Genomic DNA, 24,563 nt, shown 5'->3' on the forward strand with positions numbered 1-24,563 from the left:
GAATTAATTAACATAAATATTTTTAGTTAACAAGGTTTTCTCAAGTGCCAAATCAAATTAAAACCCTCTGGTCAGAAAGAGGTTTCTGGCGTTGACTCCTCCCAGACAGATGACATCATCACTGACACTAACCGTCGATGTTGTTGTTTAAAGATTCGAAACAAAACCTAATATATTTCCTTTTTTTTTTGTTTTATAACGTATACGATTTTTTATTTTTTAATACAAAAAAAAAATACAAAAAGTAATTTCCTTTTTCTAGGGACTAACCTAAACACCTGTGTTTATAAATAGTCTCAGCATGTCCTTGAGAAATCAATACAGACTCGTCAGTCTTCTCTTCACCAAATAGAAAAAAGCAATGAGAAATAAGTTTTAGAGAGAGCGTTCTAATTGCGTATTAACTCATTCTCTCTTTCTCTCTCTCTCTCGTTGATGACTTTTGAATAATGAAGAATTCAGAACAAAATTAGGGTTTATGATGACCCAAACAACTAAACAACGACAGCAATGATAAAATCCTCCCTCTTCACCATCATGTAAGGTAAAAAGTTTCCTTTTAGATTTTTCATTGATAAAACATACGATCACCGTATCTTCTCTTGTCTTGTAACTCTCAGAATCGGTTATGAATTAGCAGGATATATGGCGCAACTGAGGATCAGAGGACGACGTTGTTGGTTTTAATTTCCATGGCGATTCGTCTGATTTGATCGACCAAGTAAATGTTTAAAAATTCTAGGGTTTTTTTTCACTTTGGCTCTTTCTGTAGAATTACACATTAACGTTACGATGGTTCCTCTTCTAATTCTTTATGTGCAGATCCCGGAGAGATGCTTTGAAGAATGAGTGAAGTTTCATAACAAAAACAAAAACTTGGGCGGCGTGCTTACAGTGTAACAGAATGAAGTCTTCCTTGTCCACTTCGAATGATCATTCGCCATTCATAAATGAGTCAGAAGAAAATTCTTTCATCCGATGCAACAAAAACCTCTTCTTGCTCTGTAAGTAATCTCAAAATCCTTTCTGCCATTCTTTATTTTGTTCTGTTTCAAGTTTACTCAACCAATAATAATCTTTTTCATTCTCTGTTTTCTAATAGTCAATGAAGCCAGCCTATTGGACGCTGTCCTAGGATTGTGGACAGGACTATATCAACACTTATTCAGACTCTGGGGCTTTGCTTAGGATTTTTTTATGGTTTTCATATAGGTTTGTTGTTGTTTAATTCAGTCAGACTTGAAACTTAATATGGTTCTTCTAAATCTATATGTATATGCGCAGATCAGGGAGATGGTTTGAAGGATGAAGAAGGATCAGACCGCTCAATGTTTTGTTTCAATCATCAACACAATCACTCAGTAAGTGTGCTTCAGTTCCTCATCCATAAGTGGAGACTGATATGTTTTATGGTTTTCTTGTTGATGCTTCTCATTATTACAGTGATATATATTACAGATGATGATGCCTTTTAAACTCAACTATATATGGTCAAATCATGTTCTTGTTAATGCATCTAGTAAGGTTTATTATTTGTACTTGAGAAAACGATGGTCAAAATCCTCTTCTTGATGATCTGTAAGTTATCACTCAAAACCCTCTCTGCTTTTCGTTATTTGAATTTGTTCTGTTTCTAAGTTTATTATTTATCCCTCAACCAATACGTTGTGTTAAATTTTGATGGAGATTTCATTTTGGGAGCTCCAGCTTTGCCTGCCTGCATCACAAACAAGTACACCACATCTGCTGCAATTTCAAAGATTATCATCAACCACTTACTTAGGAACTCATTGTGTTTTTTTTTTTTTTTTTGCTGTTGCAGGAATTTCATCTTCAAACAATGGCAAGGGCTACCCAGCATACAGAGACGACCATCTATGCAACTTCAACGAAGAAGACGAAGAAGAAGAAGAAGAAGAGAAACCGGTCAAGGTTTTGTTTCAGTCATTAATACTGGTTCATCATCACTATTGTGTAAGGTCAAATTTTAATATCATTTTGATTATTGCAGGATATTATAACCAATTAGCTAAAACTCTTTCTTCACAACGCCAGCCTCTGGAAAGAACGAGTCAGTCCTACTGATGTCTCGCAACAATTTCCAAGATGCAGAGGTCAGCAACAAAACTGCAGATGCCAGGTTCTATATATCTTTCTTTGTGAGATGGGATTGTAGTTACGTGAGATTATGAGAGGCCATTTTAATGCTCTTTCTTCTTGTTCATTCAATAGGGGATGCGACGTCTGAGCAGATAGAAAACAAGGAGAATATTTTTTCCTCAAACCACCACTGCATTTTTCTCAGGGAGGGATAAGTCGATGAACCTTAAGGAAGCAGCAGAGCAAACTGCTAGAAGAAACATAGCTAGTCTGCCAATGCGTTGTATTATTTGATGCACAACATATCTGCAAGCATTTAAGGTTAGATACCATCCATCAGAGGTTATATATCATCACTTTAGAACATACTCATAGCTTTATGAATCTACAAGAATGTCATTTTCTTACTGTTGCAGGAATTACATTTTCAAAAACAATGGCAAGGGCTAACCAGCAGCATGCAGAGACATCTTCAATAGCTTCAACGGAAGTGTCTAAAGCAGGTATAGAGTTTCTTCTCACCCCCACAAAAGTTGTATGTATGCATAAAACTTGATTTCATGCTATCTGATATGCTTATGTTTTCATCACACGCACGCAGTACAATGATTGGGGAGCCTCACCTTACTGAACCAAAGAGCCCTATAAGGGTTATGACTTATGAGCAGCAAAAACTATTGCTGCCACACCAAAACATTTTATTCTCTGAATTGTTAATATTTGTTGTGACCTTTCAGTTCGACTCTTGACCGAATTTTTCTTGATACCATTGATGATTTTGATTCCAGGTGGGAAATACAGCAAATGCAGAAGAGCATGTTGTGTTAACCGCTTTCAAATTTTCAATCCATAATTGAGACTGAGGATTTTATGGTTTCCTTGTTGTTGCTTTTGTAGATGGAGATATATTTCTCACTTTCTTCTCATCATTAGGGATGTCCTAACAACAACAACAACAACAACAATAACAACAACGGCATCAACAATGGTCATATCTTTTCTGTAAGTTATCTAAAAAATCCTCTCTGCTTTTCTCTATTTTGTTCTGTTCCTAAGTTTATTTATCCCTCACCCAACCAAAAGAATCTTGTTCGTTATATTACTTGTACTGAAACAGAAAAAGAAAAAATTTTAAAAGAACACTATCCTTTTATTTCGGAACCGTAGGGACCAAATTACATTATTAGTATTTTAAATTTATAAGTACCATCTAACAGCACATCATATAACCGATTAAAATGTAGACGGCTTGCCCTTAACTGGTCCAATAATACATTTATGGGTACAAAAACAAAATTGGATTATCACTTTAATGTCATTTACTCATAAATGGGCCTAAATATTGACCTGTTTATTTGTAGCCTATATTATTCGACCCATTCTGACTTTTGTGGGCCACCGCCGAGCACCAAAAGGACTTTTAAAGTTATAATACTGTTGATTTGTATCGTATAATTAAATGGTTGATTACTTGTCGAGTGAGATAAAGAAAAGAAAAAATGATTCACTAGACTTGACGATCAATACAATGAATGTGCGTTTCTTTTTTCTTTCTCTGGAGTCTTCTTTAACTTGTAAGCAATTCGATATTTCATCTAGAAAGTTAGAGCTTTGTGTTGTGTTCCTGAGCTTTGTGTTGTGTTCCCATCATGGAAAAAGATTTAAAAAATTAAACTTCTATAGTAGTATGAACTGGTGTTATACTACATCGATGAGAACGAATATGTTTGAGGTGTTGGAGGTGGGATGAAATCCATCAGAACGAATATGTTTTATAAGTATTATGTCTTTATTGTCTCTCTCCCTTCTTTCATTCACGAATATTTTTGAATGTCTATGTTGATTTTTAAACCTCCCATAATACTCATTTTCTTGTTGCAGGTGAAAAAGTTTGAACAAACACAAAGTTGCAGCTCTCCAATGGAGATTATTAGTGATGTAACTCATATGTTGACTTTTTACATTAGTTTTAAAATTTTCAGTTCTATTCGTTGTAAAACATATTTTATTTGATTAATTGATTTTTTTAAATTATATATTAGTGATCTTTTCAGAATTTTGGGTAGTTTAAATTTTATTTTACGAATAAAACAAAAAGTCAAAAATAATAAGAAAAAGTAAGATGGATGTGCGTCGGTTATAGAAGTGATACAAAGTATGAGCTTTTGACTCTTGCATCAAAAATTAAAACCGTCGTAAAACTCATTAGAACCGATGCAATTATATTGACGTATGAACGTCAGTTGATCAACGGAAGCCAATATAATTTGCGTCGGACGTTGTTAAAACCGACGTCAATACTTTTGCGTCATTTAGTAACCGACGTTATCATCAATATAAAACGTCGTTAAAAGCCGTTTATCTTGTAGTGATCGATTAACGTACCCATATATACATATATATAGAATTAATGAACTATACATATTTATTTACGAACAATGTGTGATATTTTTGCATGTTAGAAAATTTATGAACTCTATCTACTTTGACTGACCCATTCAGTTTAATATTCTTAAGTTTGACGGGACGGTTACAACACTAACCATACTTAACGGCTCATCATTCAAATTTATTAATACAATAGTATATACTATATGCTATAGGCTATATATAGTTGTTCTTGTATTTATTTATTTTTACAAAAAACCGGAATTTCATGTGGCCTCATGTGTTTTCTGCTTCTCTTAAAATCCCTTGTAATAAATTTCTGTGGCTGATTTTCTTGGTGAAGTGCTTAGTTAATTAACTAACAGTTGACAACCAAATTCATTAAGTAATGCTTAAGACAATAGTATTAGTTAATTCACTAAATCAAAAATTAGTCAAACTAAGCACCTTTAATCAAATATTTTGCCACGTTCCCAAAGATTATGATATTCACTCGCCAACTATATTATCAATATTTATAATGATTTAGGCTATAATTGATCGACATGTTTATATATTCTCAGTCCATATATGAAGTTATGAACTATAAAAAAGGTTAAATTATTACTTATATTGCCTTAGATATATTAAAACCATTTATTTAATTTTGTTATTATTATTAACAAGTTTAGTTAAATATCAAGATACAAAGGTCAAAACCAAAACAATTCAGATATAATGTTGTCTTTATATTTATACAATAACATGATAAGAAAAGTGAATATAACTTCGTAATATGAAAATTTATAAACTACCAACTTGGTAAAAAAAAATGCAACAATTTGCTCAAATTAGACTGTTTGATCATTATCTTAATCTCTGACACATACATGTATATACGTGTAGATACATGTATATATACATACATTATACATACTAATTTCATATACTATGTAAGAAACAAGTTTGACTTTCTAGTTGAGGAATCCGAACAGTGGTTAAGGAAAAATTTATGATAGATCATCGCGTCACATGCAATCATGCATTACCCTAACATTCCTACATCAATATATATCATTAATTAAATCATGGAATAAAATTGTTCTAGAAAACCATTTCAGAACTAAACCAGTAATCTTTCCTATGTCTCAACTCTTAGAATGATGAGATTTCTAATTTAATAATATCGTATTTAATATACACTCGGAGCAGCTTTTGGGTAGGAGCCATGTGAGAGAATATATATGTCCTTGTTGCAAAATTGATAAAATCCACCATGATTATACAATTATACTATTAGATAGGTTTAATATACAAATGAATATATATATAACAAATGATAGAAAATAAATTAAAGTTTTCACAAAGATCAATACGAAAGGCTTTTGGAGTATGAGTATCTACGAGGGACCCTTTTTAGAGAGACGATCACTGAACCTAACCGAAAACTTGAGAATAATAATAATCAATATACAAAGACACTATTATAGGACGCTTTCTCTCTTTTAAAATAAATTATATTAACATTATATACAGACTTTACATAAAATTATTGCTGACGTACCACCAACCTCAAATCTTGATGATAAATTACACATTTACACTCATAATTATTAGCAACATTATACACAGAATATATGCATTCTAGATAATGACCTTTGCAATCATAACTTATTACAACATAAATATTCATTAGCCCAGTTTCACTGGCTTTTCTCTTAAGTCTGAACCCTTTCAATATTTATAGTAATGTACAATACTAATGTCTCAGCATACACTAAAATAAATACAGACAAAATTCCTTAAAAGTTCTCTAATAAAGTACTAAATATTTTAAGTCTAAACATATACTAAAGCTGTGGGAAAACAATGTCGGCATATATTGATTTAGTTAAATTCCCCACTATTTCGATTTTACAATTTTACGTCTACTTCCATTTTATAATAATTTACGTATGCTCGAACTTCGCTAGCTTCCAAACTAATAGTTATGCAAATAATCAAACAATTTTATAATAGATGACAATAATATATATATATATATATATATATATATATATATGAAACCTTTATTTTTGATACTCACAAATAATTCGAAGAATTTATACGTACAAGGAGAAACGTATAAATTCTTGCAATACGACATATAGAAGAACAATATGTATATAGGCATACAGCTCTACTACAGCCAAATCGTGTAAAGATAGATATTACTTTTCGATCTAAATCTTTAAAATCTGGATATGATACCGCTTTTTATTATGCATTTAATTATGAGTTATGTAATTATAGAGATATTTGAATGTTTATGGTTTTGAATTCAGTAGTGCTAAAAGTATAAAATATGGAAACAAATATAAATATCTATAAGAATTAAGTAAAACTACTAGTAGTATTTACCTAATGGGAATACCGATTAGTGCACATGTATATGTCATTTCCCTATGAATATTTTATTCATCTTTTTTTGCTAATTTTAAAGTTAGTGGATTACATCCATGCATGCATGCATATATATACTTGTACTTCCCCCAATATATTATATGTATCACGAATTTTCAGGAATTATACGACTTTCTAGAACCTAGGTACGTTTTATGATACACAAGTTAATATTATAAATGCTAAGTTGTTATACCATATTACCATCAATGCATTTAGTGAAATGAGTGCCAACTTTTTTGATTCATTTTCTCCAATGAAAATCTTCAACTAATTGAGTGTATTACTCCTAAACGGAAGTGGTGTTAAATGTTTTTCATTATTAACATCCACTAAAGTCTTTTTATACTGTAGTTGTTTTATAGACATCCACTAGAGGAGTATGTTATCAAACTACCTTCCAATTATTCCTTTGGAGAAAAATATTATTATGCAAAAGAAAGCAATATAAAACTTCAAAATTTGAATTACCTAAAAGGACAAAAAAACAAAAAAAGAAACTGTAAAATACAGAAAAGGGTTAGTCTCAAAAATACTAAACTTAAGAAAGTTGCAAATTGATTTGATGTGGTTAGGTAGTCTGCCTAGAAGGTTTTAGAATAAATAAATAAATATATATATATATATATTATATATAAAGGGTGGGGCCAAAACTCTGGACCCGCTCTCTTGACTCATCATCATCTTCTCCACGTGGTTCTGTATTTGTCAGCGTGACGTGCCACGTGGACTTATATGACCAATGATTGAATTGACTTGGAAATAATTTAATGATTGTATAGTTTTAGTCATAATCTAACCAGTGGGCTTAGTTTTTTAAATTAAGTGGAGATAGTTGGCAAAAAACAAAACAAACCAAAAATTGAGCAGAAAAGCTTTATTTTTTGCTTTTTAAAATAAATAGAAAAACACAATAAACAGTGTCATGCAACATTTTAAATGCTAGTTTAAATTTTTAAGCACGGCTTAAGTTACTATTGCAAACAATATTACGAATACCGTATGTCTTTGTAAAGCATATATATGTATAAAACCTATCAATATCACACGTACGTAGGTACTATCAAGACCATCTCTACTCAATTTGCGTTTAAGTATGATCATACTAAAAGCTCATGGATTGGACGACCATACGATCAATTTTGGGATGATGTCTATGTATATATCTATCATTCATTATCTTTTGGTCCAGTACTCTCCAATTTATTACCCATTCACATCACTAAATATCAAGTAAATGTTGTTACGAAAATCCATGGGAATCAGAGTTAAAACCATTAATCAGATTGCGAAGTCATTACTTCTATCATCACAAACATAAAATATATTAAAAAATACAGCATATGGTTAAGGGTTATTGTGAGATATACTCTAATTAATCAAAAGTCGCACAACAAACTTTGCAAAAAAAGAATCGAATATTTATATTTTCTATATCATATAAACATAAGTAATGTTAAATTATTTCGCATTTTAAGCAAAAGCATATGACAAAAGTTAGGTCCTAGCTAAAATATTGCATAGAAATTATTCACACTAATTAAAAATAATAAAATCCAAAGAACGCGCAGCAAATCACATGTAGTCTCGTCACAACTCAAACTAGTATATATACACACACATCTCTTCTCACTCCAAATCTAAACCAATACATCTCATTCCTCATACAACAAAAACACACACACACAAAAACGTTCAACTTAACAACCCCAAAACATACAATGGAGAATATGTTTAGGCTCATGGCAAGTGAAGAATATTTCTCAGACCGGCGGTGTATTTGGGTCAACGGTCCGGTTATAGTCGGAGCCGGTCCGTCCAGTTTAGCAACAGCAGCCTGTCTTCGTGATCAAGGAGTCCCATTCGTCGTGGTCGAGAGATCAGATTGCATAGCTTCACTTTGGCAAAAACGAACCTACGATAGGCTCAAGCTTCACTTACCCAAAAAGTTCTGCCAATTACCAAAAATGCCCTTCCCGGATAACTACCCTGAATACCCAACGAAACGACAGTTCATCGATTACCTTGAGTCATACGCAAACCGGTTCGAGATTAAACCGGAGTTCAATAAAAGCGTCGAGTCTGCTCGGTTTGATGAAACCAGCGGGCTTTGGCGTGTTAAGACAACCTCGGCGGGAGCGGAGATGGAGTATATTTGCCGGTGGTTGGTGGTGGCGACGGGAGAAAACGCTGAACGTGTTGTCCCGGAGATTAATGGTCTCAAGACGGAGTTTGACGGAGAAGTGATTCATGCATGTGAGTATAAGTCCGGCGAGAAATTTAGAGGGAAGAGAGTTCTTGTCGTCGGATGTGGGAACTCCGGCATGGAAGTCTCTCTTGATCTTGCTAACCACAATGCTATTACTTCCATGGTCGTCCGAAGCTCGGTTCATGTGCTACCGAGGGAGATTATGGGGAAATCAACATTTGGAATCTCAGTGATGATGATGAAGTGGCTACCTCTATGGCTTGTAGACAAGCTTCTGCTCATCTTATCGTGGCTGGTTCTAGGGAGCTTATCAAAGTATGGGCTCAAAAGGCCCGATATAGGCCCAATGGAGCTCAAAAGCATGACAGGGAAGACGCCGGTTCTCGACATCGGTGCTCTGGAGAAGATCAAATCCGGGGACGTAGAAATCGTACCCGCAATCAAACGGTTCTCGCGTCACAACGTGGAGCTCGTAGATGGTCAGAGGCTAGATATCGACGCAGTGGTTCTCGCCACCGGTTATCGCAGCAACGTCCCTTCTTGGCTTCAAGAAAGTGAGTTCTTTTCGAAAAATGGGTTTCCGAAATCGCCGTTTCCAAACGCTTGGAAAGGGAAATCGGGATTGTACGCGGCCGGATTCACGAGGAAAAGATTGGCAGGAGCATCAGCTGACGCCGTTAACATCGCTCAAGACATTGGAAATGTGTGGAGAGAAGAGACCAAACGACAGAAGATGAGAAGAAATGTGGGTCACCGAAGATGCATCTCAGTTGCTTAAGCCTCAAGTTAGGGATGCATTAACCAAAAAAGGAAATATATTATACTTTATTTAATTTGTAAAAAACAAAAATACAAAGAGTGAAGAAAAGGCCCTCCCTCTCCTGAAGTCCCTGACAGTGTTTTTTTTATTACACACCTGTATGGGCGTTTTGTAAAATTAGGATGACGTGGCTCTCTTTTCTTTTTTTCTTTTTTTCTTTTTCGGAATAAGTTTAGTTTTTTTATAATACTCTTTGCAGCAATTATCATCTCTAAATTAATTTTCTTCATCTGGCATTGAAAGTTTGAAACAACAAATACACTCGTTAACAGGCTCAGCTCATTATAAATTAGCCCAGAGAACGGAGGCCCAACTTCGTGGATTGCGAATGGGAGGATGTTGAAGATGGCAGCTCGGTCCGTTTTAAGACGTCTACTTTGACCTCAAAAGTTTAATTCAAAAGTTCAAAGGCTTTTTTTTTTTTTTTTTTTTTTTCTAATCATTTTTCTTCCGAATAAGAGAAACAACAAAAAGGTGGATTTTCTCAGTAGCAGCACACTCACAAGAACTCTTTTTTCTTTCAGTCTTCATCAAAATCTTGATATAGAGAACCACACCGCAACAAAACAATAACCTACGAGCTTTTCGATTTCTCCTTGAAAATGCGAGGGAGAATCTCATGTGCACCGATATCCAGAGCTTGCGGTTCCCTGAAATCAAAACTCCAACTCTTGAGTTAGATACAAAACTTTGAATCTTTGATACACCAAGAAAATACAACAACTTGTGTGAAGTCAAGGGTACTTCATCAAATTCTTAAAGCCCATTGTAAAACCAAGAAGATTAAGTGTCAGAGAAAGAACCTGCACAAAGTTTGGCCCTTTTCATTCGAGCTAGGGATGAACCAAACTTTTCGAACAGATGGAGATTCAAACTGAACAAAGATTCCATCATTTTGTCCAAGTTTCCATTTCCTTGAGCCTTGACCTTTCCATACCTGTGAAATACCGTTTAACCATTAGTCTCCATATATACAAACCAGAAAGATAGACTCTTTTAGTTTTAGCAAGCGAAAAAACAAAAGACAGATGTGATTCACCTGTGGGTAGGATATACTACTCTTTGGTGTTACTAAGCAAGCAGCCTTGGAAAATGACTCTTCTGCGTATTGCCTCAGATACGTAAAGCAGTTACTGTGCGTATCAGGTGACTGAAAAGCCTGAAGTAGGAAAACAAATTGTTTTATCAAAAAAAAAAGAAAGAGAGATTGCTCTTAAGGTCTCAAGTTGGGTCATGCCCTTAATACCTTATCGATGTTGACAGCTGGTGCGTACTTATCGGTTTGTGTTTTCTCTTTGTCAAGAAGGAAATAGACTCTAGTATCGACCTTAGATGTCTCGTGCCACGACTTCACTGCTGTTTCCATTGTCTCAACAATAAAAGAAAACATCTCTATCATACAGTCTTCAGTTCCATAGGTATCAGACTGCAAGTATTCATTCATATGGAGACAAAATTAATTTCAGAATCTGAGCTGGAAGAATAAACTATACGCATCGAGAAAGGCTTATACTGATTCACTGGAATTACACTTGGATAAAGAAAAAAAACAGGACTAACCATTTCAGATTTAAAACTTTCAAGATGCTTGGCCATGTCGACATTAGATCTCAGAGTCTCGAGTTCTTGAGCTCTCTGTTTGTCCTTCTGCAACTGACCGAGCCTCTTGATCTTTCTAGAAACTTCTGTGCTCTTTGGGTTGTACTGCAGAGCCATTTCAAATGCAGCCAAAGCCTGAAACAATCATCACAACTTTAACTACCATGGTACTACAGCTTCGTGACAAAAATTTAGATAAAACCAAATATATAAGAACTTTACATCTTCGTATTTTTCCATGGCTTCAAGCACACAACCTTTCCTGAAGTACCCCTGAAGAAGATATATCAGAAAAGTCATTGTTCACATAAAGATACAGATACTTTATACGTTGTAGATGATGGAACCGAAAAAGAAGAAGAAAAAAACAAAAATGCTCATGTTATGATTGTACCTTCTCCCACTGAGGGTTGAGTTTGATGGTAGTGTCAGCATCAGCTAAGGCTTTGCTAAGCTTAACTAGACTCAAAAATGCAGCAGCTCGGTTACTGCAACGGAGAAAAGAAAACCTTTAGTATTACACTAAGAAGTCTATTCACATTGACTCAACAACATCAATGTTCCAATTCACAGAACCGAAAAAAAAAAAAAAAAAAAAACGAAAAACCTAAACAATTTAGTATTCTAAATCACAAAATTAAGGAGACATCAATTGATGTTAAAAGCCAAAATGTTATTCCAACTAAGCAAATCTCATTTTCATTCAGGTCTAAAACATATATGAGAAGAGAACAAAACCAGATCTTCTGACAAATCAGGTGAAATTGAAAGAAACCTCAACAATCAAATTCGAAAGATTTTGGAACAGGAATGTCGTAAAGGTATCATTTTGATCGAACCCCAAAAGGAGTCGTAAACCGTAGAAGAAGAAGAAGAAGAAAGGTAAACCCAAAAAGAGAAACCTGTAAAGAGTAGCGTTAGAAGGATCGAGCTTGATGGCTTGGGTATAGAGAGCAGCAGCTTTAAGGTAGTTGCCAGCTTTGAAGAACTCGTTGCCTTTGTCCTTGAGAGATTTCTCCGCTTCTCCTCCACCATTAGCTGCCTTGCCTGATTCCACCACTCTCTCCGCCATCAAATTTTCGTAAAAAGTATCGGAAGTGAGAGGATTGCTTCTGTTTCTGCTTTTCTATTTTAGGGTTTATACACTTCTCTTCTTCCTCTCTTCTGGGATTTCTATTTTCTCTATTCTAAAACTAATTGTATATCTCTTCTAATTGTTGAACAGGTTCTCTAGTAAAAGTAAATGGGCCTGAAATATGTAAATAAATAAATAAACGATTAGGCCTACATTCAACTCCACCGACGACCGACGGTTCAAAGACGGTAAACGCTAATCATCATTAATTTTGACTCTTTTCGTTTGATTTATCCCAAACCCATTTTGTTTTGTTTTGCTCTCTCTTTTTTCTCTTTGCCGTGTACACTACGATTTTTATTTAATTCCCAATTTTAAATTGATTGTGTTTTTCTTTATATTAAACCCCCTATAATTAATTTTGTTTTGACCGGAATAATTATCAAAAATATATATAAAGCTCTTGAAGAAAAAAAAAAAGAAAAAAGAAGAGAAAACGTATGAAGCCTGTAAAGTATTTGATTCATTATTAATGAGAATTTGGTGGGACTTAATTTGGTAGCACAGTAGCCTGTACTTTTCATAATTTTTGTAAGATAATATAAATTGTTGATGGGAAATCATGCAACTACCAAAATATATGTACACATAAATTGTAGCATTTTACTCGCCAAACTATCTTATGTTAAAACTAGATTACTGTATGAAAATAAAATAATTAGTAAAAATAAATAAACGCGTCCTTCTCTCTCTCTCTCTCTCTTATTAGCTCTAAACCCTTCTTAGTATCGAAGCATATCGTTTTCAGTTTGAATCTTCAATTCATCTCAGATTTAGATCCAGACGAGAAATTTTCAGAGCAAAGATCTTTGCATTGTCCGTCTCTTACTTTGTAATTCTGTTGATCTTAATTTTGAAACTGACTCGTTCTAATTTTAGATCCCTGCTTTGTTGACTCGGCGAGTTTGGTTTAGGGAGGAGGAGGAGGACAACATGGGAGGTGCGCCTTCAACGCCGCGAAACTCCGGTGGTGATGATGTTTCGGTGTCGGAGTACCCCATTGCTACTTTTGTAGGTGAGAAATCGTTTCCATTGGCGTCTGATTTCTGGAACAAGCTCCTTGAGCTTCCGCTGAGTTCTCGGTGGCCTACTGATCGGGTTCAACAAGCCTGTGAACTTTTCGGTTAGTCATCATTCTCATGCGAATTTTGCTGTTGTCGAATTCACTATGAGCAAACGAAATTGAATGTTAATGACGACCTAGTGGAAATTGAAGCTTGATGATGTTTTTTTTTTTTTTGTTAAATTCCGAATTTTGTTTCAGCACAAAGCAATGGCTACACGAGGCACCTTTCAAAACTATTGATTCATCTGTCTTGGTGTTTGCAAGAGCTTCTTCAAGATTCTGATGCTCAGTCTTCTATCTATAAGAAAGCTGTTAATGCAACCTATATTTCATCCGTCTTTTTAAAGCATTTGATTGAAAATGGTAAAAGCGATAGTCTCGAGGAGTTGCATCTTTCTCTTGACGAAAGTGAGCCGGTTCCACATGGCTTTGTAATGGGTAGTGACTCTCTCTCTCTCTCTCTCTCTCTCTCTCTCTCTCTACTAGTTCTTAAGTTATTTCTAGCGTTAAGGTAATGTTAAGCTGGCTTTATTAAGACTGTGTATTAATGGCAGATCAAGACATCCACAATTTTGTCATGCATAGTGTGCTGAGCTTCATTGGTTCAACTGAAGTGAGGTATGCCATGCTTTATTCTGTATCTTCGTTATCCTAAAAAGCTTCTGTATTCAATTTTCCATTCTCCTGATTTTCATCATTTATTTGGCAAGTCCCAACTCGTATGTTCTACATCAGGAACTTCTGAACTTCATGCTTGTTACAATGTCGACACAGCTTCTCTCCGGACCCTCACCTAGACCAAGAGATGCGAACCCATTTATTGATGCAGCCATGGCTCAGGTAACATATTTCATTTAGTGTTTCTTTTATCTTTCTCATAGATTTTTCCCTTCATCAATTTACACCCGTTCCTATGCCTCGAAAAATTTCAGGAAAAGTCTCTAGTTTGTCTGGCGGTCAGAAGATTGCTACTTAATTATATTTCCCGACACCGTACTCCTCCAAATGCAAAATCCTATTTGTATTCTGATGGAGATCAGCAAGGCATTTTGGAAAGAGTTGGTTCTGCCGCTGGTAGGTGTTCGTGTATTACTTCATATATAATGTATTATCGTACTAACTTGTCCATATTGACCTTTTTGTATTGCCTTTTCGTTGCATATGTTTTCCTATTTAGCTTCGTGAAACATTCCATGTATTCATGAGAACTTTTTTATTTATTTATATATGCAGCAACTTTTGTGCTCTTGCCTTTGAACTATCTTGTAAATAACAGTGGCGGGTCAAAAAATCCACTAGCGGAGTGCAGCCTTCATGTTTTACTTATCCTCATCAACTACCACAAGTCTATCATGAGTGATGAGTCTATGACCGATAAAAGTGATGACAGTGCTACTTCGGATCCAGTTTCTAAAGTCCATGTATTTATCTCCGGCAATACTTTTAGCAAGGCTCTAGCAAACGCTATAGATGTTGAATGTGAGAATTTTCCCATCATCTTTCTGAGTAGGGCAAATCTGATGTGTATGTCTAAATTATTACTCTGATTGCAGTTGACCGCTCAGATGTTGAGGGAAATGCTCACCCTACTGGTCCACATGTTCGGATACCATTTGCTTCGCTATTTGATACTCTTGGCATGTAAGTTCTATTTTCTTGACCTTTTTTTTCTGCAGTAACTTGTTTTGTGAGAGATGTATTCTGTATCAAATTCTTAGTTCACTGCTACTGTGTAATAACACAATCTGGCAATGTAGGTGTTTGGCTGATGAGGGAGCTGTCTTGCTCCTTTACTCATTGTTGCAAGGGAATTCCGACTTTAAGGAGTATGTGTTGGTGCGAACTGATATGGATACTATGGTATGATTCATAAACTGCCACTCAATAAGTTCCATGTGTCTGTTTCATTTCGTTTGTTCCATTTTTCCTCAAAAGCAATCGTTTCTTCAGTTTTATTAACAGTAGACTGTTTATTTGTTGAGCTGAAGCCCTTATGGTTTCTTACCAATGATCTATTGTTTAAAATATGTATATTTTGACAGTTGATACCCATTCTGGAAACGCTGTATAACTCTTCGAGGAGAACATCATCCAATCAAATATACATGATGTTAATTGTACTTCTCATACTTAGTCAGGATTCATCTTTCAATTCAAGTATTCACAAGATGGTACGTGCTGTTTCAAATTGTAGGATTGCAATAATATTTCTCAACTTTGATATTTTTTCTGATTGTGTTTCATTTTAATAGATATTGCCTAGCGTTCCATGGTACAAGGAGCATCTCCTTCATCAGACGTCTCTTGGTTCCTTAATGGTCATTATCCTCATAAGAACAGTGCAGCATAACCTTTCCAAACTTCGGGTATGGCTTTAGATCGCATCTTAGCAATGAATTATTTTTCAGATATAATCATCTTAGTTTAGCAGTTTGGGTAGCTTTATAAGAGTGACGTCAAGTTAAATCGTATACAGATATCAAATTCTTAAAAGATATTGGAAACTGCAACTTATTTGGAGATGTATCAGACATTGGTCACTTGAGATATAAATATCTTTCCATTTAGGCTTGGTGGTATTATACTATTACCACATTCTTATATATAAAAGACCATCTATTTGGGAAAACAGGATTGTGGTCTATAATGGAATGAAAATTTGTGACAAATTCAGTTTCTTGGGATGTTACAGGATGTGTATCTGCAGACTACTTGCCTTGCTACCTTGGCTAACATGGCACCTCATGCCCATCATTTAAGTGCATATGCCTCACAGAGGCTTGTCAGCCTTTTCTACATGCTTTCTCGAAAGTACGCAATTAATTCCTCGTCCTTTTATGACATTGCATATATTCTCTATCATGGTCATTACAATTACCATGTAACTGAACATTAATTTTTTTAACACAGGTATAACAAGTTATCGGACTTGACAGGTGAAAAGTTGCAAAGTATCAAAATAAACTTGTCAGGAGAGGATGATGGCGTTTCAGAAGATCTGGTATGACATAGTTAGTTCAAGCACACAATATATCATATATTCTAGAAGATCATTGCTATTTTTTTATTTCTGGTACACTTTTTTACATGTATCTTGCAAATTGCAGACAGCAGAGTTGCAGATCTTTACTGATTTCCTGAGACTTGTCCTAGATATATTAAATGCAATTTTGACGTACGCATTGCCGAGGAATCCGGAGGTAACACATTGTTATTTTTCTCCGCAACATGTATAACATAAATCTTTTCCAAATTTGTCCTGCTCTGATTCTGGTTTCTGCAGATTGTCTACGCAATTATGCACCGGCAAGAAGTGTTCCTACCTTTCAAGAATCATCCACGGTTCCATGAGCTAGTCGAAAATATATACACAGTACACTCCATAGGCTTTACTCGTTTGATCTTTGTAGCTTTGATTTCCTCTTATATTCTTAGAAATCCAAAGAAAAAAAGAGTTTCTTATTGATCTACTTGTTTCTCTTTTGCTAACTGATTGTCATTTTCTATTTAGGTCTTAGACTTTTTCAATAGCCGCATGGACTCTCAAAGATCAGATCGAGAATGGTCAGTGCAGAAAGTTCTTCAATTTATAATCAACAATTGTCGGTCTTGGCGAGGTGAAGGCATGAAGGTAAGCAACTTCTACATTTATCTATTATATGAAACATTTTGATCGTTTGACTTTGGCTATAATTCACAAAGATCTTATCTTTCTTCCATATTGCTCTGTCACCGCAGATGTTTACTCAACTTCACTTCTCATATGAACAAGAGAGCCACCCAGAGGAGTTCTTTATTCCATACGTTTGGCAGCTAGCTGTTTCCCGAGGGTAACTAATTCAATATAAACAAACCTATCTGTTTCCTCTCTACTTGTCATCACAAAGAACACCGAACACCGATCGCATTCCTCTCTCACTTTTCTTTTTTGTTTGCAGCGGATACAGTTTTAATCCGGAGGCCATCAACTTATTCCCAGTGCCACAGCCGGTTGAAGTAAGTACCTAATTCCATCCAACAGTTAGGCTTCGACTGAACATAGAATCATACACAAACCCAAACAAACAATCTGAGATTTGAAAAAAAAAAGAACATTGTATGCATAACATATACATTGCTCGGATTGAATCGTTCCGTACAAGTTATTGAATTGGCACTTGAATTGACCTTCCAACGAAATATATATATATATATATATATATATCTGCAGAAAGAGATAGAAGACGGAAGAGGAGAGGTATTGGAAGGGAAAGAAGAGAAGGTGCAAGAGTTGAACGAACGGAGAATCGTCTTCGATCCATAAGTATATCAGAGAGCTTGGATGGGGGGGGGGGGGGGGGGGGCGTATGTATATATATTTTTATACGGTTTAGTGTTCAAATAAGATAATACCAAAAAGACGTTAATTATTTTCTCCAATTTTTATGTTTTTTAAACAATATATTGTAGCTCGGTCTCTATAGGATTCAAGTTGAATCATTTAACCCATCAGTATGTGCTGCTATCTCTCTCTTGTATAACAAACGAATTGAGCTTCTTGAGTCGGAATGTTCTTTCCCCTTGATATATAACCATATATTTTTCTGCATGGATTAATTATTACTCCATGAAACTGGTTGATTAAATTAGTTTTTATAAATCATAATTATGTCTCATAACAAGAACAGTAGACTTGAAGGACTAATAAAGCTACAAATCCTACTATATTAGAATGCCATTAAAAATACTACAAAAAAAGATATGATCATTAAGGGTGATTAAGATAATTAAATTAAAGTAGACAAAATATTAATTTATTAAATTCATTGAAAAGAAAAGATATTTAGAAATATTCATTTGGTTAAACAACTAAAATTTCTTTTTGATATAGTATCATAAATATAATCTGATTTTATACAGTTTTTTTGGGTGACAACAAAAAGTAAAGCAAAAAATAAAAAAGAAAAACAGATATTTTTAAAAATTATGAATAACAAAATAACAAACAGAATAATTTCAAAATTTATTTCAAATAAAGTGTTCCGCCCACGGTTACACAGTATCTACAAGTATAATAAATAGACAACCTTAAGCATCTAAAATCAAATAACCCACTAAATTCCAGAAAACACACTTTAGAAAACTTCCATTTTATCGAGAAATAACCAGTTTGGATTGGATTGAGATTGACCCTCACATTGTACTTTGTCCGAAAAAAGGGAAGTTACGATTAATATAGAAACTTGAAATTTTCCTTCTTTTTTTCTAACTCTTTTTGCCTTAATCGCGTGGATGTACTTAATAAATACTGTCGGTATTAGAAAAGAAAGTATATTTTACTTTTACAATTTTCAGATACGTTTGTATCATTATTATTATTATTATTATTATTATTATTATTATAAGATATCACTGCTACGTCTCGTCGGGAATCTAGGGTTTCTCTCTCTCTCTCTCTCTCTCCGTCCATGATTTGTAGCGCCTCCCTCTCCTCATCCTCCCTCCCCCATAGCTTCTTCTGGGCTTCCCGATCATGTTCAATTAAACTTTATTTCTCGCGCCTCACCTTACAGATCTTCTCTTTCTCCCTGAGTTTTTTCGCGAGTTTATCCTAATTTATAACTTATCAAGCTTTGATTTTTTTCTTCTCCGATTCGATTTCGCCGCCGAGATCTATCAAAAAGGTCTCTGATTCGTGCGGGTATACTCTAACGGAAGCTATTGGGCGCATTAAAATGGAACCGAAGAACATAAAGGTTGCTAATTTAACCGATGAGGGTGACATTGATGGAGGTTCCGAGACTGGTAGCGTTATAAGTTTGGAAGATGACTCCGTCGTTGATGTTTCAGGTCAAAACCTGGAGTTTTCTCTTCTGGGTGATGTTGATGATTCGGTGAAAGGTCTCTACTTGTTCAGAAACGTGTTCAATTTGATTCCCAAATCGATTGGAGGGCTTGGGAGATTGAAGAAGCTCAAGTTTTTCAGTAACGAGATTGATTTGTTTCCGCCGGAGTTGGGGAATTTGGTGAACTTGGAGTACCTTCAGGTGAAGATTTCGTCACCAGGTTTCGGCGACGGCTTGTCTTGGGATAAGCTTAAGGGTTTGAAGGAGCTCGAGCTTACTAAAGTTCCTAAACGATCTTCGGCTTTGACCCTCTTGAGCGAGATTTCTGGGCTCAAGAGCTTGACAAGGCTCTCTGTTTCTCACTTCTCCATTAGGTAAAAAAGCTTACTCCTTTATATCTTCTATTGCTTCAGTTCCACCTTGTCAATGCTTCTTAATACTAGGTAGCATTTATAAGTCAAGCAGGTGGTTGCTTTTGACAGTTACCGTTGTGGATCCGTGTAGAATTTCCAGGAAACGTAAGTTAGGTAATTATTGATTGTGATACGTTTTTGTGGCTGCTTAATGCAGTGTTTTTAGCATGCTCTATGTAATTGTTTTGTTTTCTACTTTTAATGTTCAATTAGATATCTAGATTGTTTTTATAAAGAAAATGTGAAATTTGGTTGATTTGGAATCGGGTTTAGGGTATTCATTAGTTTGAATTACATTGGACTGGTTTTAACTCTGTCTTCCACTTGTTGTAGATATCTTCCCGCGGAGATTGGATGTCTTAAGAGTCTGGAGTATCTGGATCTCTCCTTTAACAAGATTAAGAGTTTGCCTAACGAGATAGGTTATCTGAGTTCATTAATGTTCTTGAAGGTCGCTCACAACAGGCTGATGGAGCTCCCACCGGTTTTAGCTTTACTACAAAACTTAGAAAGCCTAGACGTATCAAACAACCGATTGACAACTCTGGATTCTCTCGATTTAAGCTTGATGCCTAGACTTCAAATTTTAAACTTACAGGTACTTCTCTCTCTGATTTCTCACAACATTGTTATACTATTTGGATGTATACTCTCCGTGTGACCCAAAAACGTGACATTCTATAGGAGTTCACGGATTCTTTAATCTGACAGAGCTTCTTGGATTTTCTGTTGTTTGAAGTACAATAAGCTCTCAAGTTATTGCTCTATTCCCACATGGATTCAATGTAATTTGGAAGGAAACTATGAAGCAATGGGGGTTGATACTTGTAGCAGCTCTATGGTTGAAATGGATGTATATGAAACCCCGTACGAGAACAATGTTATAAGTGTTCCTCATAAAGGTAAGAGTTTAATGTTTCTTTCCTTCGCATATGTACTGTATGAATATAAAGTTGAGAGTATGATAATTCTTTCTTTTAAATCGTTTATATTTCTTACAGAAGGGTGTATTCTCTGTTTCCACGTGGGTGCAGGCTCCCACCGTAACCAATTAAATATGTCAACTGGGATCTCTTCCATGAGTAGGTGCTTTTCGGCTCGAAAATCATGTAAGAGGTGGAAACGGAAACAGCATTACTTCCAGCAAAGGGCGAGGCAAGAGCGTTTGAACAACAGCAGGAAATGGAAAGGTGAAGTCCCTCCCGAAGGATTAAGTCTGAAGATGGAAGTCGAAGAAATTGCGAAACAGGGCATGAATGTTCCACAGAATGCTGAAAAAAGTTTAGTTGATAGCGTCTGCTTGGATGAAAATGATAAACTGTCAGAAGAGGCTTCTGTCATTACTTCTGATGAGGAAAAGAGCAGTCTTAAAGCTAATTTTGTTTCTGACAATTCCCGATGTGTGGAATCCCAATTGACTAGTGAAAGGGAGAACAACAAAAGTTGTGAGATCAAGGCATCGTCCACCTCTTCAGGAGATACACCTAGTACTGCAGACTATAATTCTTCTTCTGATAGGAAGGAACGAAATCACAAGTCGAAGCGATGTAGTGAGAAGTATCTAGATAACCCAAAAGGCTCTAAATGCCATAGACCATCTACCGATATTTCTAATTTATCGCACAAATACAGTAAAAGCTCATTTTGTAGCACAGAAGATTCTCTTCCTGACGGCTTTTTTGATGCTGGACGTGATAGGCCATTTATGCCTCTTAGTAGATATGAGGAAATTTTGCCTCTTGATTCACGTGAAGTCATACTCTTGGACAGGTAGTTACTATATCACTTTTAGTTATATCGAGTAGAACGATCGTTTATATCTATCCATAAGCTGAAGCTCACTTTGCCCTTTGTTGGTATGTTTAAAGGACGAAAGATGAAGTGTTGGATGCAATTACAGTCTCTGCTCGAGCCTTGGTAGCTAGGTTGAAGAAATTGAACTGTTTAGCTGCAGATGTAGATGAAGCTTCCATCGACAACTTGCAAGTTGCATCGTTTCTTGCCCTTTTCGTATCAGATCACTTTGGGGGAAGTGACAGAACTGCTATTGTTGAAAGAACCCGAAAGGCAGTGTCTGGTACAAACTACCAGAAACCTTTTATCTGCACCTGTTTGACCGGGAACCAAGACGACTTGACTGCTCTCAACAAACAGGTCTCAACTACGGCTGAAGATGTCATTTTGTCTGATGTTTGTGAAAAATCCCTGCGTTCTATTAAGTCCAAGCGGAACTCTATAGTAGTTCCTCTAGGGAAACTGCAATTTGGGATCTGTAGGCACAGGGCCTTGCTCATGAAGGTACTCAATTTTTCTCATGCTTTTGGATTTAATAACTCTTTAGTTTATGTTTAGTTAATTGCTAATATTTGTTTCTTGTATTTTGTTTCTAGTACCTTTGTGATCGCATGGAGCCTCCTGTACCCTGTGAGCTTGTTAGAGGTTATTTGGATTTTATGCCACATGCCTGGAACGTTGTCCCTGTAAAGCAAGATTCCTCATGGGTTCGTATGGTGGTTGATGCTTGCCGTCCTCATGATATCAGGGAAGATACAGATCAAGAATATTTCTGCAGGTATAACATTTTGCGACTTTCTCTTTTTATTAATTTATATCGTCTACTATATTATTTATCACTGTCTGCTAGAGTGCTAGATTCTTTAATCTTGACTGATTCTCGTTTGATGCATAATGTAATGTATACGAACAAACAAATATTTTACTGTGTTTAATTCTCCGTATAATTGTAAACTTTATCTATATATGACCAATCTCTTGAAAATTATTGTTGATTTGAAATTATAATACAGTGTTGTGTTAAATGACCAATCTCTTTGTTGTATATTCTGATTGCCACAGGTATATTCCCCTTAATCGGCTAAATGAATCCATCTGCACAAAGGAAAATTTGGAACCAGGATGTTCTGTTTCTTCTCTATCAACGGGCAAAGGAGTAGAAAGAGCTAATAGTAGTCTTATCCGATTCAAGCTTGGCTCCACTGAAGCAGTTGCAAAGGTTTTGTTTTTTACCTTTTGTAGTCTCTCTGTTTCACAATTAAGTAAATTTAACTGAATAGTTTCTTATTTCATCAGATGCGTACATTAGAGGTTTCTGGAGCTTCCTTAGATGACATTAGGACTTTTGAGTATACTTGCTTAGGAGAAGTGCGGATTTTAGGAGCTTTGAAACATGACTGCATTGTGGAGTTATATGGACATGAGATATCTTCCAAGTGGATGACCTCAGAAAATGGAATTGAACATCGACGCATGTTGCAATCTTCTATTCTGATGGAACACATAAAAGGCGGATCTCTGAAGGTAACATTTTTTTTCTCAATCCACTTTGGATGTCTTTGTAACATCAATCAAAACCTTCTAAATGGTTTTATTGTACTCAGGGTCATATTGAGAAGCTCTCAGAAGCTGGTAAGCACCATGTTCCGATGGATCTAGCTTTGTCTATTGCAAGAGATATCTCAGGGGCTTTAGTGGAACTGCACTCAAAGGATATAATTCATCGCGACATAAAAAGCGAAAACGTTTTGATCGATCTGGAAAATCAAACTGCAAACGGAGAACCCATTGTGAAGCTTTGTGATTTTGATAGAGCTGTTCCACTTAGGTCTCACTTGCACGGATGCTGTATTGCCCATGTGGGAATACCTCCTCCTAATATCTGTGTCGGTACGCCACGATGGATGTCCCCTGAAGTCTTCAGAGCAATGCACGAACAAAACTTTTACGGACTTGTACGTTCTCCAAACACTGTTTCTTTTGTTCATCTATATTTATCTTTACTCGTCTCCTTGGTTATGAGTTTGCTTCTGTTTTCGCAGGAAGTGGATATCTGGTCATTCGGTTGCTTAATCTTTGAGTTGTTGACTCTACAAAATCCATATTTTGATTTATCCGAGCTTCAGATTCATGAATCACTACAGGTTTGTCTCACTTTCACTTACATGATCAAGATCTTGATAAAATTATGATTTTAACAAGTTTCTTCTATCTTATTCTTGACCAGAATGGCAAAAGACCAAAGCTACCAAAGAAACTAGTGACACTGAGCTCTGAAACAGAGGAAGACGAATCAACTAACAAACTCTGTGAAGAGTTTGACCTAACCGAATCTGACTTGGACACATTGAGATTTCTTATCGACGTGTTTCACCAGTGCACTGAGGAGTCTCCGTTAGATCGTCTAAATGCAGGAGACCTCCATGAAATGATTCTTTTACAGACAAAAAGAGAGTAAATCTCCTAAAGGTAATTCCACTTCTCCGCAAAGCTCAAGCCTTTAAAGGCTTTGAAGCTTAAAAGAGAGAAGATAGAAAAATTTGATCTCAGTCTCTTTAAAGATTAGAATTATGTTGTCAACAATTTGGGTCTAAAAGCTTCATAAGCTGTAAGGGAACCAGAGAACTATATATATAGGTGGTAATTCTTTCTTCTTGTAACCTTGTTTGTTTCTTCATTTTGTAATCCTCTCTGTTCTTAGTCTGTATCATTTGATTTGTAGACACTAGACACCATTGTATCATTCTTCTTTTAAGTTTTTAATTTAATAAACAAAGAAACCTTATATATTTA

General features: G+C 35.5%; 3 protein-coding genes, 3 long non-coding RNA genes and 1 pseudogene across 16 annotated transcripts; 6 read left to right on the plus strand and 1 right to left on the minus strand.

Annotated features, from left to right (window-relative positions):
- The first annotated feature begins 866 nt into the window (after window positions 1-866).
- Window positions 867-1,383, plus strand: LOC147946490 (uncharacterized). The gene is made up of 3 exons (XR_015594884.1): window positions 867-1,004; window positions 1,103-1,212; window positions 1,285-1,383. It is a non-coding gene; the product is annotated as an uncharacterized LOC147946490 (long non-coding RNA).
- Window positions 1,384-1,591: 208 nt separating this feature from the next.
- Window positions 1,592-2,141, plus strand: LOC147946491 (uncharacterized). The gene is made up of 3 exons (XR_015594885.1): window positions 1,592-1,732; window positions 1,823-1,932; window positions 2,012-2,141. It is a non-coding gene; the product is annotated as an uncharacterized LOC147946491 (long non-coding RNA).
- A 144-nt stretch (window positions 2,142-2,285) lies between these two features.
- On the plus strand, window positions 2,286-2,835 carry LOC104761776 (uncharacterized). The gene is made up of 3 exons (XR_002037006.2): window positions 2,286-2,421; window positions 2,517-2,603; window positions 2,702-2,835. It is a non-coding gene; the product is annotated as an uncharacterized LOC104761776 (long non-coding RNA).
- Window positions 2,836-8,497: 5,662 nt separating this feature from the next.
- LOC104761814 (putative indole-3-pyruvate monooxygenase YUCCA9 pseudogene) lies at window positions 8,498-9,986 on the plus strand (annotated as a pseudogene). Its single transcript, XR_015594886.1, has one exon. The product of XR_015594886.1 is annotated as a putative indole-3-pyruvate monooxygenase YUCCA9 pseudogene (transcript).
- A 328-nt stretch (window positions 9,987-10,314) lies between these two features.
- Window positions 10,315-12,959, minus strand: LOC104761807 (uncharacterized). Its single transcript, XM_010484937.2, has 8 exons — window positions 12,440-12,959; window positions 11,932-12,025; window positions 11,760-11,810; window positions 11,499-11,672; window positions 11,185-11,364; window positions 10,978-11,097; window positions 10,742-10,875; window positions 10,315-10,588 (listed from the first exon to the last, which is right to left on the minus strand). Exons 1-8 carry the CDS (start codon window positions 12,607-12,609, stop codon window positions 10,513-10,515), a joined length of 999 nt encoding a protein of 332 aa, XP_010483239.2. The 5' UTR covers window positions 12,610-12,959; the 3' UTR covers window positions 10,315-10,512.
- A 283-nt stretch (window positions 12,960-13,242) lies between these two features.
- LOC104761824 (uncharacterized) lies at window positions 13,243-18,226 on the plus strand. Of its 4 annotated transcripts, none has more exons than XM_087507829.1 (19): window positions 13,243-13,488; window positions 13,587-13,795; window positions 13,937-14,176; window positions 14,293-14,356; window positions 14,449-14,578; window positions 14,671-14,812; window positions 14,972-15,217; window positions 15,292-15,379; window positions 15,496-15,598; window positions 15,781-15,909; window positions 15,991-16,104; window positions 16,431-16,549; window positions 16,649-16,739; window positions 16,846-16,938; window positions 17,022-17,111; window positions 17,250-17,369; window positions 17,477-17,568; window positions 17,677-17,734; window positions 17,949-18,226. In XM_087507829.1, the coding sequence occupies exons 2-19, from the start codon at window positions 13,606-13,608 to the stop codon at window positions 18,039-18,041; spliced, it is 2,202 nt and encodes a 733-aa protein (XP_087363955.1). In that variant the 5' UTR covers window positions 13,243-13,488; window positions 13,587-13,605; the 3' UTR covers window positions 18,042-18,226. The 4 variants fall into 4 exon arrangements, with proteins under 4 accessions (XP_087363955.1, XP_087363956.1, XP_019098809.1 ...); XM_087507830.1 differs by having other exon boundaries at window positions 13,285-13,488; window positions 14,474-14,578; XM_019243264.2 differs by having other exon boundaries at window positions 13,306-13,504.
- An 854-nt stretch (window positions 18,227-19,080) lies between these two features.
- LOC104738937 (uncharacterized) lies at window positions 19,081-24,559 on the plus strand. Of its 7 annotated transcripts, none has more exons than XM_087497569.1 (13): window positions 19,083-19,473; window positions 19,568-19,937; window positions 20,029-20,090; window positions 20,310-20,574; window positions 20,716-20,878; window positions 21,011-21,746; window positions 21,845-22,274; window positions 22,367-22,548; window positions 22,833-22,989; window positions 23,067-23,294; window positions 23,375-23,725; window positions 23,813-23,914; window positions 23,998-24,559. In XM_087497569.1, the coding sequence occupies exons 4-13, from the start codon at window positions 20,416-20,418 to the stop codon at window positions 24,226-24,228; spliced, it is 2,739 nt and encodes a 912-aa protein (XP_087353695.1). In that variant the 5' UTR covers window positions 19,083-19,473; window positions 19,568-19,937; window positions 20,029-20,090; window positions 20,310-20,415; the 3' UTR covers window positions 24,229-24,559. The 7 variants fall into 7 exon arrangements, with proteins under 7 accessions (XP_087353683.1, XP_087353695.1, XP_087353716.1 ...); XM_087497590.1 differs by having other exon boundaries at window positions 19,121-19,473; window positions 20,661-20,878; XM_087497563.1 differs by having other exon boundaries at window positions 19,135-19,473; window positions 20,978-21,746.
- The last annotated feature ends 4 nt before the right edge of the window (window positions 24,560-24,563 follow it).

The sequence above is a fragment of the Camelina sativa genome, chromosome 3 (assembly GCF_030686135.1).
Source record: "Camelina sativa cultivar CO46 ecotype springtype chromosome 3, ASM3068613v1".
Taxonomy (NCBI): Eukaryota; Viridiplantae; Streptophyta; class Magnoliopsida; order Brassicales; family Brassicaceae; genus Camelina; species Camelina sativa.